The sequence below is a fragment of the Giraffa tippelskirchi genome, chromosome 13, assembly GCF_054371585.1.
Source record: "Giraffa tippelskirchi isolate mGirTip1 chromosome 13, T2T-mGirTip1v1.2.pri, whole genome shotgun sequence".
Classification (NCBI taxonomy): Eukaryota; Metazoa; Chordata; class Mammalia; order Artiodactyla; family Giraffidae; genus Giraffa; species Giraffa tippelskirchi.
This window is the reverse complement of record NC_137287.1, coordinates 108683770-108696918: the sequence shown is the minus strand read 5'-3', so window position 1 is coordinate 108696918 and position 13149 is coordinate 108683770. Positions and strand designations below refer to the sequence as shown.

The following is a 13149-nucleotide window of genomic DNA, read 5'->3' as shown; positions in this document are numbered from 1 at the left end:
CATATTGTAAAATGTCTATTAGGCCATTCAAGACCGGATACATTGTGTACTATTACAAATATGATAGCTAAGAAGATAAGAGACCATCTGTGATGCCAATTAATTCTCATCATCCTCAAACTTAGCAATGGGAATTTGTTTAGGGTAAAACTTCATTCCTCCCACATTCAATGTCCTGAAAGTCAACATTAGCACCATGTGTGCAAAGGCAATATAACAAACCCTCAGACCAAATTCCCTGGTGGTCCAGTGGTTAGGACTCTTAGGGTTCACTGCCTAGGGCCTGGTTCTACCCTGGGTCAGGGAACTAACATCCCACAAGCCACAGCCGAAACAAACGAGAACAAACCACCGCCGCCCCCCCCAAACCACCGCCCCTCCCCCCCCAAAACCCTAGAACGAACACACACACACACACACACACACACACACACACACACACTGTCTACTCCAGCCCAGGGTGATAACTCACTTGTTCAGGTGTCTTTCCAATATGTCAGTACAATTCTTTCACTCCCTACAGAAGCCCATTCCAAATTGGTTGAAACAGTTATTGAGCAGGGTTTAAGTAACTGGCTGTCCAAAATTTTTCACTTGTTTGGCTGGTTTTGACATCTAGGAAAACTAACTTTTTTTTTTAAAGGTCTATTTACCTGCATTCAGGCTAAGGTACAAAACACTACTGAAAAATGTTCATCTAAGAGCATTTTCCCTGGAGAAGGAAATGGCAAATCACTCCAGTATTCCTGCCTGGGAAATCCCATGGACAGAGGAGCCTGGCAGGCTACAGTCCATGGGGTTGCAAAAGAGTGGGACATAACTTTGCAACTAAATAACAACACAGAGTATCTTACACAAAATTGTTTCAAAAATAAAGGGAGACGGTCTACCTAGAACAGACTCCAAAGGGATAAATTAAGAATTATTTCTAGGAAATGGAAAGAAAATAACACAGCAGGAATAGAAATAGTATTCAAGTAGTAAAAGGAAAAATTTTAAAGTCTCATAAATATTTGGAGGCAAAAAGACGGATCTGTGAGTGTCTTAAAGAAATGACTACAGACAGAAATGCCCACTTTTAAAGACTCAGGGTGGGCTAGAACCTAAAGGACTAGTCAATTTGAACGTTAGGGCACAAAATCCTTTTCCACTCTAGTGTAGAGGCATTTTCAATTCATGAAGGAAGCTTGGGTATTAGAAAACTGTATCCTAAGGCTTGGAAGACCAGCCTCTAGTTCTATACTGTCCAATATGGTAGCCACTAGCCACATGAGGCTATGAATATTTGCTTTGTGTCTAACAAAACTCAGGATCTGAATTTTCCATTGTATTTATTTGAAACTTCCTTAGTCACGCATTTTGAGTGCTCATGGCAAGAGGCTACCTTATTGGATAGCAAATGGAAAACATTTCTTTCATCACAGAAAGCTCATGTTCCAACTGGATAACCCTTAACAAAGCACTTAATCTCTTCATATCTTTATCTTTTCATCTATAAAACAGGGATAATAATGCTGACCTACTTACAACATAAGGTTCCATTATATGAGATTAGGGTTTAAGGAGCTTCATAAACAAAAGAACTCTAATTTGTTACTCTCGATAACTCAAATATGGTGAGGTGGGGAATCAAGATGGCGTTACAAAAGAAGTGACATTCGAGATGGATTTTGACATGCCTCTGCAATCCTACTAAAAAGGATCCTATAGAGGCAATTCAAATTTTCTCCCCACATCTCAGATGATGGAAATAATATCTGAGTGGCACAGTGGGGTACATGAATGAGGTTCTGGGAGCTCCAGACTCTATTCTCCAACTACCTAGCAGGATGAGAGGGACAGCCCCCCAACATCTCGGTACAGCACATGATATTTGTGGCGGGGGACGGGGGGGGGGGTCTCTTCCCGAGGACTAGAACTGGGTCTCCCAAAAGAATCCCGGATTTTGGTGCCTGCCAATCTGTTGTTATCCAAGGCTCACAGGTTCCCTCATCTGCAAAACAGAGTGACATCCTGAGCTCACAGAGAGCAGAGGACACATGTAAAGTTACTTCCTATGCTACAAAAGGTCTACCACGCACAGGCTGTCCAAAACAGCACTAAGCTTCATTTCCTCGGCTTTTTGCTCTGAAATTCACCAGGGCATGAGACAGCTACGTAGGTGCCCATCTTTCCCCACCTGAAAGCAACTGTGGCGAAGACCATGCTGTACACGGAGTCACCAGTATCCCCCCTCACCGCATCTATCCAATGCCTACACTGTGCCTGACACCATGCTAGACGTTCATGTGGATTAGCCTGATTACTCTTCACCACAGGCCCTTGGAGCCTTTTTTCTCACCTGCCAAGTTCCTACTTCACAGAACTCTGAGAATTAAAAAAAAATGACATGTGTGTAAAGAGATCAGTACTGCACTTGGCACAGAACAAACGCACCATAAGTATCACTTATCATCATCTCCATTTTACAAATCAGGAAACTGAGGAACAGAGAAGTTAAGCTGCCAGGGCTCAGTAAATGACAAAGTCGGGCTTAGATTCCAGTTAGTTGGCCTCTGGGGCCGAGAGACTTTCAAGCACCCAACCCAGTGCCTGGCACATGACAGGTTGAGCTCAATCAATGGCGGCCAGATCCTGAGCAGGGTAGAGCTGCCTGAGAAGAGGAGTCTGAGAGGCTAGGTCTAGGTGGAGTGGCCTCTTAATTTCTCTGTAATGGCAGTAACTATACCCACTCCCCAGGACAGTGCTGAGCACTGAGTGCAAGGATGTACGAAAGATGCCAGCATACTGACTGGCACAGAATAAAGACTCTGTAAGGGCCAACTCTCCTCATTTTCGTTTGACAGATGAGAAAACAGAGGCTTAGAAGAAACTTGCCCGATATCACTCAGCTAGTAAAAGTGGCTGAGCCAGGGCTCGATCTGGGCAATCTTACTTCAAATCCGCAGCCAGCGCCTGGCACAGAACAGGCCAGGGCCTGTACCCTCCACCAGGCGCACAACGGGGCCGAGAGAATAATAGTCACAAGTGTCAGAAGAAGCCGGAGGGGGAAAACGGCTGGATGAGCTGAGAGTCCTGAGCCCCGGTTCATGGAACTTCAGACAAGCACCTTAAACCTTCCGAGGCCTCGGTTTCCTTCTCCGAGAAATGAGGATAACGCTGTCTCCAACCTAAGCAAGCGCAACTGATCAGAGGCCCGGGCCTGGAAAGCCAAGGCTCAGCTAAGAAGCTAGAGGGGCCGCGGGAGTGGGTGCGGACAAGGGCTACCGGGGAAGGACCGGACGGGGATGGAGGGGATGTTTACCTTTGCGGAGCTCGCGGTGCCACACTGAGACGATGGGTCCCGCGTGCTTGCGGTGGTGGATGAGCCACAAGGAGAGGGTCTGCACGCTCTGCTGAGAGTTGCTCAGCTCCGAGAGCTTCTTCTCCAGCGCCGACTCGGAGAAGGAGGACATGGTGGCGGCGGTGAGGCCCGGCAGGGAGCGGCCTAGGCCGCCCAGTGCGGCGGGAAGAGTGACGGCACGAGGCCGGGGCCTCACTCCACCCGCCTGCGGGACTCTTTACGGACTGACAGACGGCCGGGGGGGGCCCGGCGGGGGAGGTGATGGGTCTCCGCAGTAACAGCCACCCGCACCGCCGCCACAAGATGGCCACCGACCTCTCACCCCGCCGCGAGAGCAGGGTCAAAGGGCAAGGGCAGAAGTGGTGGGGCACCGGGGTTGGGGGAGTCAGAGTGTAGAAAACACCCCAGTGCTGAAGGCCTCTTTGGATCTCGCTCTTGAGTTCTCCAACAGCGGCAGACCGGGAAAAGAGCGCACTTCGACGGCCTCCGGAAGGCGCTTTGACCGCTCGCGCCCGCACGCCGGCGCAGTGAGTCTCATCGGACCCCTTTCTCCCGCTCCCGCAGAACCTTTCTGGCGCTGGGCGGTGCGCGAATTACTCGTCACTTCCGGCGCGGCGGAGGAGGCGGGAGAGTGAGGGAAAGGCTGGAAGACGAGGTAAGGGAAGAGTGGCGCGAGCAGGAGGTAGCCCGGCAAGCGCGAGCCCTTAGAGGGGAATCCCAGGGAGACGATGAGGCTGAGAGGTCATAACCTGGGAGTGGAACGGGGCCTTTCTCCCTCACCTGGCAGGCCGCAGCCACACTCTTCCTCCTGCTTTCTGACCTCCCACCACGAAAAGCTTTTTTTTTGGTTCTGCCAAGCCACCCACGTGCACTTTTTCTGCCTCCACACCTTGGCTTTTGCTCTTCTTTCTCCAGAGGTGACGCCCCCCCATGTGGTGGGCTCCCACTCCACCTCCAGAACCACCCTTAGGGGCCGGTTCCGATGTTGAGTTTGTGACAGCACCGCTGTAAAACACACCTTTGTGCCCTTGGTTGTTGTGCGTGCCTGCGTGCGTGCTCACTAGTGTTTGACTCTTTGCAGCCCCATGGACTGCCGAGTGCCAGGCTCCTCTATCCACGGGATTTTCCAAGCAAGAATACTGGAGTGGGTTTGCCGTTTCCTACTCCAGGGGATCTTGCTGCTATTCGGGGAATTACAGGCTGCCCTCTGGGGGGGTCCATTTGACTGTTGCTCAAATTTAAGTACCATATGTTCACTTTGTGGGTGGATAAGGAAGTCAGTGGGTTCGTTAACCTCCTTTAAGAAACACTATTTGACACTCTGTTTTCAGAAACAGAAATACTCTGTACCCTTTTCCTATTTCAAAAAAGTTATAAATTTCAGTTATCAAATCAGCAGAGAAATTTGTCCTTTTAACTGCTATGGGGAGGTGGTAGGGAGTTAGGTTATTGTAGACATAACAGAATTTTTAAATGTCTCGATCATAGCAGAACCGACCAGTTGGGGCAGATTCCACTTAGGAGACTCTGCTCTATTATAGTCGATGCCTGTTTTTGCTCTTACTGCCCTGTTTTTTGCTTAGCTGCTTTTACTTCTCCTCCAGACTGGAATTGTGATAATCATAGGCAACATAATGAGCTTCTGCTGTGAGCTAGACGCAGTGTTTTCACACAGTGACTCATTTAATCATCGCAACAAAGCTATGAGATGGTCTTATGTATTCCCATTTGGCAAATGAAGAAACTGAGGCTGAGAAAGTTTAGGTGACCTACCTAAGATCACATATCTAAGATTACAGGGAAGGGACCCTACCTATCTTTTTTACCCTAACACCGTATTCATAGCTGATTGAGTGAATCAATATCAAAGAGGTGAAAAGCCTAAAATCACAGTCAATATCCAGTCATAATTATAACCTAGGGCCTTTGACTCCAGTTGCTCAGTTGTGTCCAACTCTTTTCGACCCCATAGACTATACAGTCCATGGAATTCTCCAGGCCAGAATACTGGAATGGGTAGCCGTTCCCTTCTCTAGGGGATCTTCCCAACCCAGGGACCAAACCCAGGTCTCCCGCATTGCAGATGGATTCTTTATCAGCTGAGCCACCAGGAAAGCCCAAGAATTCTGGAGTGGGTAGCCTGTCCCTTCTCCAGCAGATCTTCCCAAGCCAGGAATCAAACCAGGGTCTCCTGCATTGCAGGCAGATTCTTTACCAGCTGAGCTACCCGGGAAGCCCCAAATCTAGGCCATCTTTCTGTGTTAAGTAACAGTGTCATATAGTGAGCACTTTTATACCAAGTTACTGTGTATTAAGCATCTTACATACATTCTTTTATTTAATCATTAACGACAGTCCTATGGGGTGTGGGTTATCACTATTTGATATATGAGAAAACATTAAACATGGATGAGCAATCTGTTCAGTGTCACTTGGACACAAAAAACAACAGAACTGGGAATCAAACTGAGGTTATCTTGTCACAGATTCTTCACTCTCAAGCCAGGGGTTTATTTATTCTTTCAGCCAGTAATTTTTGAGAGCCTAAGTCTGAAGCACTATTCAGAATGGTGCAAACAGACTGAATCTTTGTCCTTGGCAGCTTATCTTCTGCACAGGAAGATAAACATAGGCGTGTGTAAAATGAGCCCAAAAGTTGTAAGTGCCTTGAATAAAAATAAAGGAGGGTAAGAGGGATGAGGGGGAGTTTCCCTGGTAACTCAGTGGTAAAGAATCTGCCTGCCAAGGCAAGAGACGGGTTGGATCCCTCGGTCCGGAAGATGCCCTGGAGAAGCAAATGGCAACCCACTCCTGTATTCTTGCCTGGGAAATCCTATGGACAGAGGAGCCTGGGGGGCTACAGTCCATGGGATCACAAAAGAGTGGGACACGACTTAGCAACTAAACAACAACAACAAAAGTATAGCACCTTATCCTATACAGAGTGTCCCATTTGTCTTCCGCACCTGTACTCCATGGCACAGAGGTCTTACATCGCCCATGCCTGTGACAAAGCAGAAAGAGATGGGGAGGAGGGGGAGAGGTTGCCAGGGAAATGGGTTCATTCAAACACTGATTGTAGTTCTAGTCCAACACCTCCCCAGGGACTGCTTTCCACAACCCAGTAGGGCTCCACTGAACTTGGAAAAGATTAGAGTCAAGAACTGGTTTATTCAGTCACTCTCTGCCACAGCTGAACTCGGGGTTGTCTTCTCTGCTCACCCAGAGAATCAGCTTGTTCTGAGTGCCTCATCCCAGTATCACTTTCTGGGCCAGAATGCCTCTTGCTGTAAGTTATATAAACGTTAGACTTTGCAGTGCCACTTTAAATAATCAGGGTTGCATTTTATAGGAATAGAATCTAGGACACCTAAGCTTCTAAATCTCTCAACAGTTTCTTCTGTAATTGACAGATTGTCACACAGGTGTGATTTCATGGCCATTCCATAAAGGTGTCATATATGAGTACCTTTTATAGTCATGCCATAGTAGCAATTTGTTATACTTTCTTCCTTACAGAAAGCTGGTTTATGTATTTCTGAACCCATAACCCATTCTTTGAAGATCTCCAGTTGTGGTAAATCTTCATCTGTACAGTATCCCATTGGGAGAATATACTACTATTTATCCATTCTACTATAGATGTGCAGTAGTTTTTAATGCGGAGGCAATTGTGGATAGTATATTCCAGAACACATCTATTGTATGCATTTCTGTTGGGTATATTTATCAAAGAATGTAATTACTAGATCATAGTGTGTATGTATGTTTATCTTTAGAATAATAGATACTGCCTAAGTATTTTCCAAAGTAGTAGTACCAGTTATACTCTTACCAGCACTGAATGAGAGTTCTAGTTGCTTCATATCCTTGCCGACACCTAGTATTTTCTTTTTTCCCCCCTTTATTTCAGTTTAGCCCTTCTAGTTGTTGTGTAATGGTGTTTTGTTGTGGTTTTATATTGCATTTTCCGTACTAATGATGTTAATATCTGTTAATATCTTTTCATATGTTTATTGGCCATCTAGATATCCTCTATTGTGGTATGCTTGTTCAAGTCCTTTTCTATGTTTCTGCTGGATTGTCTTTTCCTTAATTTATAGAAAATCTTTATTATAAATATGATTGTGTTGTCAGACATATCAGATATCTTTCCTCACTTTATGGGTTGTCTTCACCCTCTTAATGGTGTCTTTTGATGAACAAAAGTTCTTAATTTTAACATAATGCAACTTATCAATTTTTTTCTATGGTTAGCTCTTTCTGTGTCCTGTTTAAGAAATCTTTGGCTACTCCAACATTACAAAGATTTTCTTTGTTTTCTTTAGAAAGATTTATTATTTGACATTTCACATTTAAATCTAGTATGAGATGTAATCAAGACCTGTTCTTTCCAGGTTTATTTCACTGTCTCCTTTGTCACATATGTGAGCCTACATGTGGAGTCTCTGTTGAGGGGGTTAAGTCTCTATGTGTGGGGGTTATTTCTGGACTCTATTCTGTTCCATCAATTTGTTTGTCTTTCTTTTTGCCAATAACACACTGGCTTTAATTATCGTATCTTTACAGTAAATCTTGAAATCAGGTAGTGTAATTTACCAATTTAATTCCTCTTCAAGATTATCTTAGCTATTATAGGTGGTTTGTATTCCCATATCAATTTTAGAATCATCTTGTAACTTTCTACAAAAATGCTACTGTGTTTGGGTTGGGATTGTGTTGACTCTGTACCAGTGGTTCTCAGCCAGAGTGATTTTTACCCTCCACAGGACATTTGGCACTATCTGGAGATGTTTTTGGTTGGTACTCTTAGGGGAGTGCTCCTGGCATGTTGGGGATGGGGCCAAAGATGCCGCTCAACATCTGCCAGTGCACAGACCAGTCCTCTACCAGTAAATTATCCAGCTCAAAAATGTCAGTAGAGCCACTGTAGAGAAATTCAGGATTAACGTAATCAGTGTTTCTTTTGGGCTTCTGTCTACCATCTTATTAAGTATTTGTCTTCTGTTTGACTCACTTGTTTTGCTTCCTTTTTTTCACCTTCCTTTGGATTAATAAAAAATATTTATTATCTCTTTTCATACTATTCATGGGGTTCTCAAGGCAAGAATACTGAAGTGGTTTGCCATCCCCTTCTCCAATGGACCACGTTTTGTCAGAACACTCCACCATGACCCATCTGTCTTTGATGGCCCTGCGTTGCATGGTTCATAGTTTCATTGAGTTATACAAGGCTGTGATCCCTGTGATCATTTTGGTTAGTTTTCTGTGATTGTGATTTTCATTCTGTCTTCCCTCTGATGGATAAGGATAAGAGGCTTGTGCAAGCTTCTGATGGGAGGGACTAGCTGTAGGGGAAGCTAGGTCTTGCTCTGGCGGTCAGGGCCTTGCTCAGTAAATCTTTAATCCAATTTTATGCTAATGGGTGAAGCTGTGCTCCCTCCCTGTAGAACCAGACATGGAAGAAGGCTCCATGAATCAAGGCTATGGTCTTTCCAGTGGTCATGTATGGTTGTGAGAGTTGGACCATAAAGAAGGCTGAGCCCCAAAGAATTGATACTTTCAAACTGTGGTGCTAGAGAAGACTCTTGAGAGTCCCTTGGACATCAAGGAGATCAAACCCGTCAGTCCTAAAGGAAATCAACCCTGAATATTCATCAAAAGGACTGATGCTGAAGCTCCAATACTTTGGCCAGGTGATGCAAACAGCTGACTCACTGGAAAAGACTCTGTTGCTAGGAAAGATTGAGGGCAGGAGGAGAAGGGGGTGACAGATGATGAGATGGCTGGATGGCATCATCGACTCAATGGACATCAGTTTGAGCAAACGCCAGGAGATGGTGATGGACAGGGAAGCCTGGTGTGCTGTAGTCCATGGGTTCACAAAGAGTTGGACGCAACTGAGTGACTGAACAATAATGAATTTATTATCCCATTTTTACTGCTCTCTGAACTTGTTAGGAACATATTCTTTTTTTTTTTTAAATAAAAAGTTTTATTGGAGAAAAATAGAACCACCACGTACACAGGGAAAAGAGCACAAAAATTCAACTGATACAGAACTGAAAGTCACAACTACCCAATGTTGTTTGCGATTACTTTTCAATTTCTTAAATGGCTTCCCTCAATTTTTTAAATAGTCTTGCCAATTTTTTTCAGCTGAAATAGCATCAAGTTTTCAAAAAATTAATAGCCTCAGCGAAGGGACCAGCTTTTAAGATAAACAGTCTCCTAACAGGATCAATTCTACCGAAAAATTCCTGAGGAACATATTCTTTTACAGTTCTTTTGGAATTTACAGAGTTCAACATGCATTCTTGACATGTTAGCTAATACAGATTTTTTTTTTTTTTACCACTTCCTGGTACTACTAGACTCTTAATATCCTTAACTCCTTTCCACCATTCATGCACCTTTTGTGCATTATTGTCTTGCATTTTGCCTTCAATTTTGAAAGATATTTTTGTAGAGTGTAAAATTCAAGGTTGGCAGTTACTTTTTTTCATCACTTTAGAGATGTCATTCTGTTGTTTTGTGGATTTCATCATTTCTTTAGAGAAGTTATCTGTCACTTCTACCGCTGTATTATTTTTAAGATTTTTCTCTTTATTTCTGGCTTTTTGGCTGTATGGTATGTCTCTGTGTTTCTCTTTGTATTATCAGCTTGGAGTTTGCTGAGCTTCTTGAATCTGTGGGTTAATCTCTTTCATTTTGTTAGCCATTTCTCAGCCATTTGCCCCCAGCAGTAGCCTCCTCTCAGAAGTCATGTATTTTGAGATTCCTGAAGACTATGGTTTTGCATATAGGACCCCAATCCTATATGACCACATTAAAAGCATCATCATTTCTTTTTCATCAGTGACATCCCTCGGCCTGGGCCTCATCATAAGCTTGAGCACGTCCAGAATCAGCAAATACAACAAAGGAAAACAAACAAACCAGCTGTTGATTGTTGACTCACTGTGACTTTCATCCTTCACTGGACTATTAGTCCATCTGGTCTTTGTTGCTTCTTCAACTATTTGATGCTTTAAGAAATGGTTTTTAAAATTCCTCTGGGTTTCTCTAGTTGTCACCACGTGTGTTGGCCTGCTATACTCTACTGGAGCTACTTGAAAGGAGAATCTGTACAGATGTTTTTGAGTGCTTTGTCATATGCCAGATGCTCTTGCAGCTTCTAGGTGTATGGTTGCCTAGTCTAAAGTAGGTAAAACAGGCACAAACAAAATAATTCAGCATGCTGAATACTATAATAGCAGTGTATACAGTGCTAGGAGAAAGGCGAATATGACAGCACCCCCTGTTTAGGGAATTGCAAGTTTTATCATTTCACATGGTGCAGTTTCCAGTTCAAGGGGCGAAGCAGTGAGAAATGAAGTTGATGAGATAGGCATGGGCCTGATGGTGCAGAGCCCTGTATGCCATGGTACAAAGGCGCTTGTACTTTAGGCAGGCTACAAAGAGCAAGTGATGAATTTTAAGCATGGAAAAGAGTGATCCAGGTTTCTGTTTTAAAAAATTACTTACATGTCAGTGTGAAATGTGGGTTCAAGAAGGACATGCACACAAGGCAAGTGTTGACAAAGAAAAAAACATTATGATCAGTGCAGTATTAAATAGATGATTATAAGCATCAATAGGTTTAAAAGATATTAAAGGGGTAGAACTGTGAAACTTAAGGGAAAAGTGGAATTAAGAGAGAGGTGAGGGGCTTCCTCAGTGGCTCTGTGGTAAAGAATCCACCTGCCAAAGCGAGAGATACAGGTTCAGTCCCTGGTCCAGAAGAATCCCACATGCCACAGAGCAACTAAGCCTGCATGCCACAACTGATGAGCCTGTGCTCTAGAGCTTGGGAACTGCAACTACTGAGCTCACCCACCGCAACTACTGAAGCCTGTGAATTCTCGAACCTGGGAGCCGCTACCACTGAAGCCTGTGCTCTACAACAAGAGAAGCCACTGCAGTGAGAAGCCCAGCCACCACAATGAGAAGTAGCCCCTGCTCGCTGCAACTATAGAAAAGCTTGGGCAGCAACGAAGACCCAGCACAGCCAAAAATATTTTTTTTAACAGAGGTGAAAGAATGCAGAGAGTCTAAGGTGTCTAGCCCAGGTGAGGGCCATAAATCATGAAGGGAATACAGCAGAAAGAGCAGATGAGTTCAGTTTGGGACATGTGTGGTTGTGAGAGTGTGGCTGTGGTGTTCTCACTTCACTAGCTCTGTTCCAGTTTTCGTCATGTAATCTGAGAACGTAGTTCCTGGGACCCTCAGGTTATCTTCCTGAAACTCCTGAGATGAATAAGAGAGATGCAGAACTCCAGGCCATTGCTTTCCATGCAGCTTTAACCAGACACGGATTTTATCAGTTGCACATGCTGAGCTTCCATGCTCAAAGAAAAAAAAGTTACTCAGCAGTATTTCCTTCTTCATTCATCTTCCCATTTTAAGTCTGTTTCGAGTCACTTATTTCAATGGAGTCCTTTGGTAGGACGTGCAGTGCTACCATCTCTGAATCCTTGTCTGTGGCTCTTTGACCCTGATGGCTGCATCTCTCTACTAAAAGTAGGGTTTGGGGGCCATAATCCTTTATTTCTAGGCAGTAGATGCTATTCCAGTATCTTCTATTGCAAATGAAAAGTCCAAAGCCGGTCTTTTTCTAAGTTATTTGTTGTTTCTTCCTGAAGGCATATGTGATTTTCCCCCCCTTTTATCTTTTAGTGTACAGGAATTTTACCAGAACGTGACTAGATGTGTATCCTTCTGTCTTTTCAATCTCTAGGTAAATCCTTTTGCAGCTCCGGAAGTGTCTCAGTTGTTTATTTGTTTTAGCTCCTCCATCTGTTCTTTTTTTCTCCTTCTAGAATTCCCAGCTATTTATGTGTGGGTTCTCCCAGATCTGTCCTCCAAGCCTCACATATTCTATCTCTTTGTATTTCTGCTCAGTTTTAAGATAGCTCTACTTGATCTTCCCAGCCACTAATAGGATTGCAGCAATTAACTGTCTTTTAAAAATTTTTTTTAATAAGTTGAGCTTTTTTGGTATGTTTTTAAAATTCTAAGAAATATATTTTTGTCTTGTAATTGAATTTGCTTATTATTATTTTTTCAGATTTTTATCTATCTCCTTTTGTTGTTGTTTGGGTCACGCTAAGCCCTGTTTGACTCTTTGCGACCCCATGGACTGTAGCCCACCAGGCTCCTCTGTCTATGGGATTTCCCAGCCAAGAATACTGGAGTGGGTTGCCATTTTTCTTCTTCAGTGGGTCTTCCCAACCCAGGGATTCAACCTGTGTTTTCTGCGTTAGTAAGTGGATTGCTTACTGCTGAGCCACCGGGGAAACCTTCTATCTCCTTGAGTTCTGTTACTCTAAGGTTCACCACCTCAGGGGTGCTCTGTCTGCCTTTCCTACTCCTGACCCCTGTGTCCCATTAAGTGGTTACTTCTTCCCTTCTGTTGTTACGGCTACTAGTACCTCCAGATCATCAGTGTGTGAGCTGGTGCTGATGGAGTGTCGGTAGTCCTCGGCTTAGCTTCCTCAGCTTCTGGCATCCACACCTGGCATTTTGCTAGCCTGGATTAGGGAGGATTTGAGCTTCTTCCCTTCCCTGGCTTCTTGGAGGTCACAGAGACCAGGAACCTCACAGACCAGCAGTGCCCTTCCTCTCGTGGAACTCTGGGGACCAAACTCTATCCCAGGTATGAGAGCCTAATTGTTGCCCCAGAGCCCCCTCCTGACCCCAGAGGAGAAATCCAGGACCAGCTCTCTCTTTGGGCTGAGCAGGTTTTGCCCACACCCACCAGGCTC

General features: G+C 44.4%; 2 protein-coding genes across 9 annotated transcripts in view; one reads left to right on the top strand and one right to left on the bottom strand.

The window, feature by feature from the left end:
- The window catches only part of RPRD1B (regulation of nuclear pre-mRNA domain containing 1B), a 56774-nt gene extending 53113 nt beyond the window's left edge, over positions 1 to 3661 (bottom strand). For all 5 annotated transcript variants that reach the window (XM_081558819.1, XM_081558815.1, XM_081558817.1 and 2 more), the window contains exon 1: positions 3305 to 3661. In XM_081558819.1, coding sequence (XP_081414945.1) covers positions 3305 to 3455 — 151 coding nt within the window. In that variant the 5' untranslated portion in view covers positions 3456 to 3661. The remainder of the gene's footprint in view (positions 1 to 3304) is intronic.
- Positions 3662 to 3954: 293 nt separating this feature from the next.
- TTI1 (TELO2 interacting protein 1) overlaps positions 3955 to 13149 on the top strand; it is a 41770-nt gene continuing 32575 nt past the window's right edge. For all 4 annotated transcript variants that reach the window (XR_014073675.1, XR_014073674.1, XM_081558814.1 and 1 more), the window contains exon 1: positions 3955 to 3998. The gene's annotated coding sequence lies outside the window, so the exon portion shown is untranslated. The remainder of the gene's footprint in view (positions 3999 to 13149) is intronic.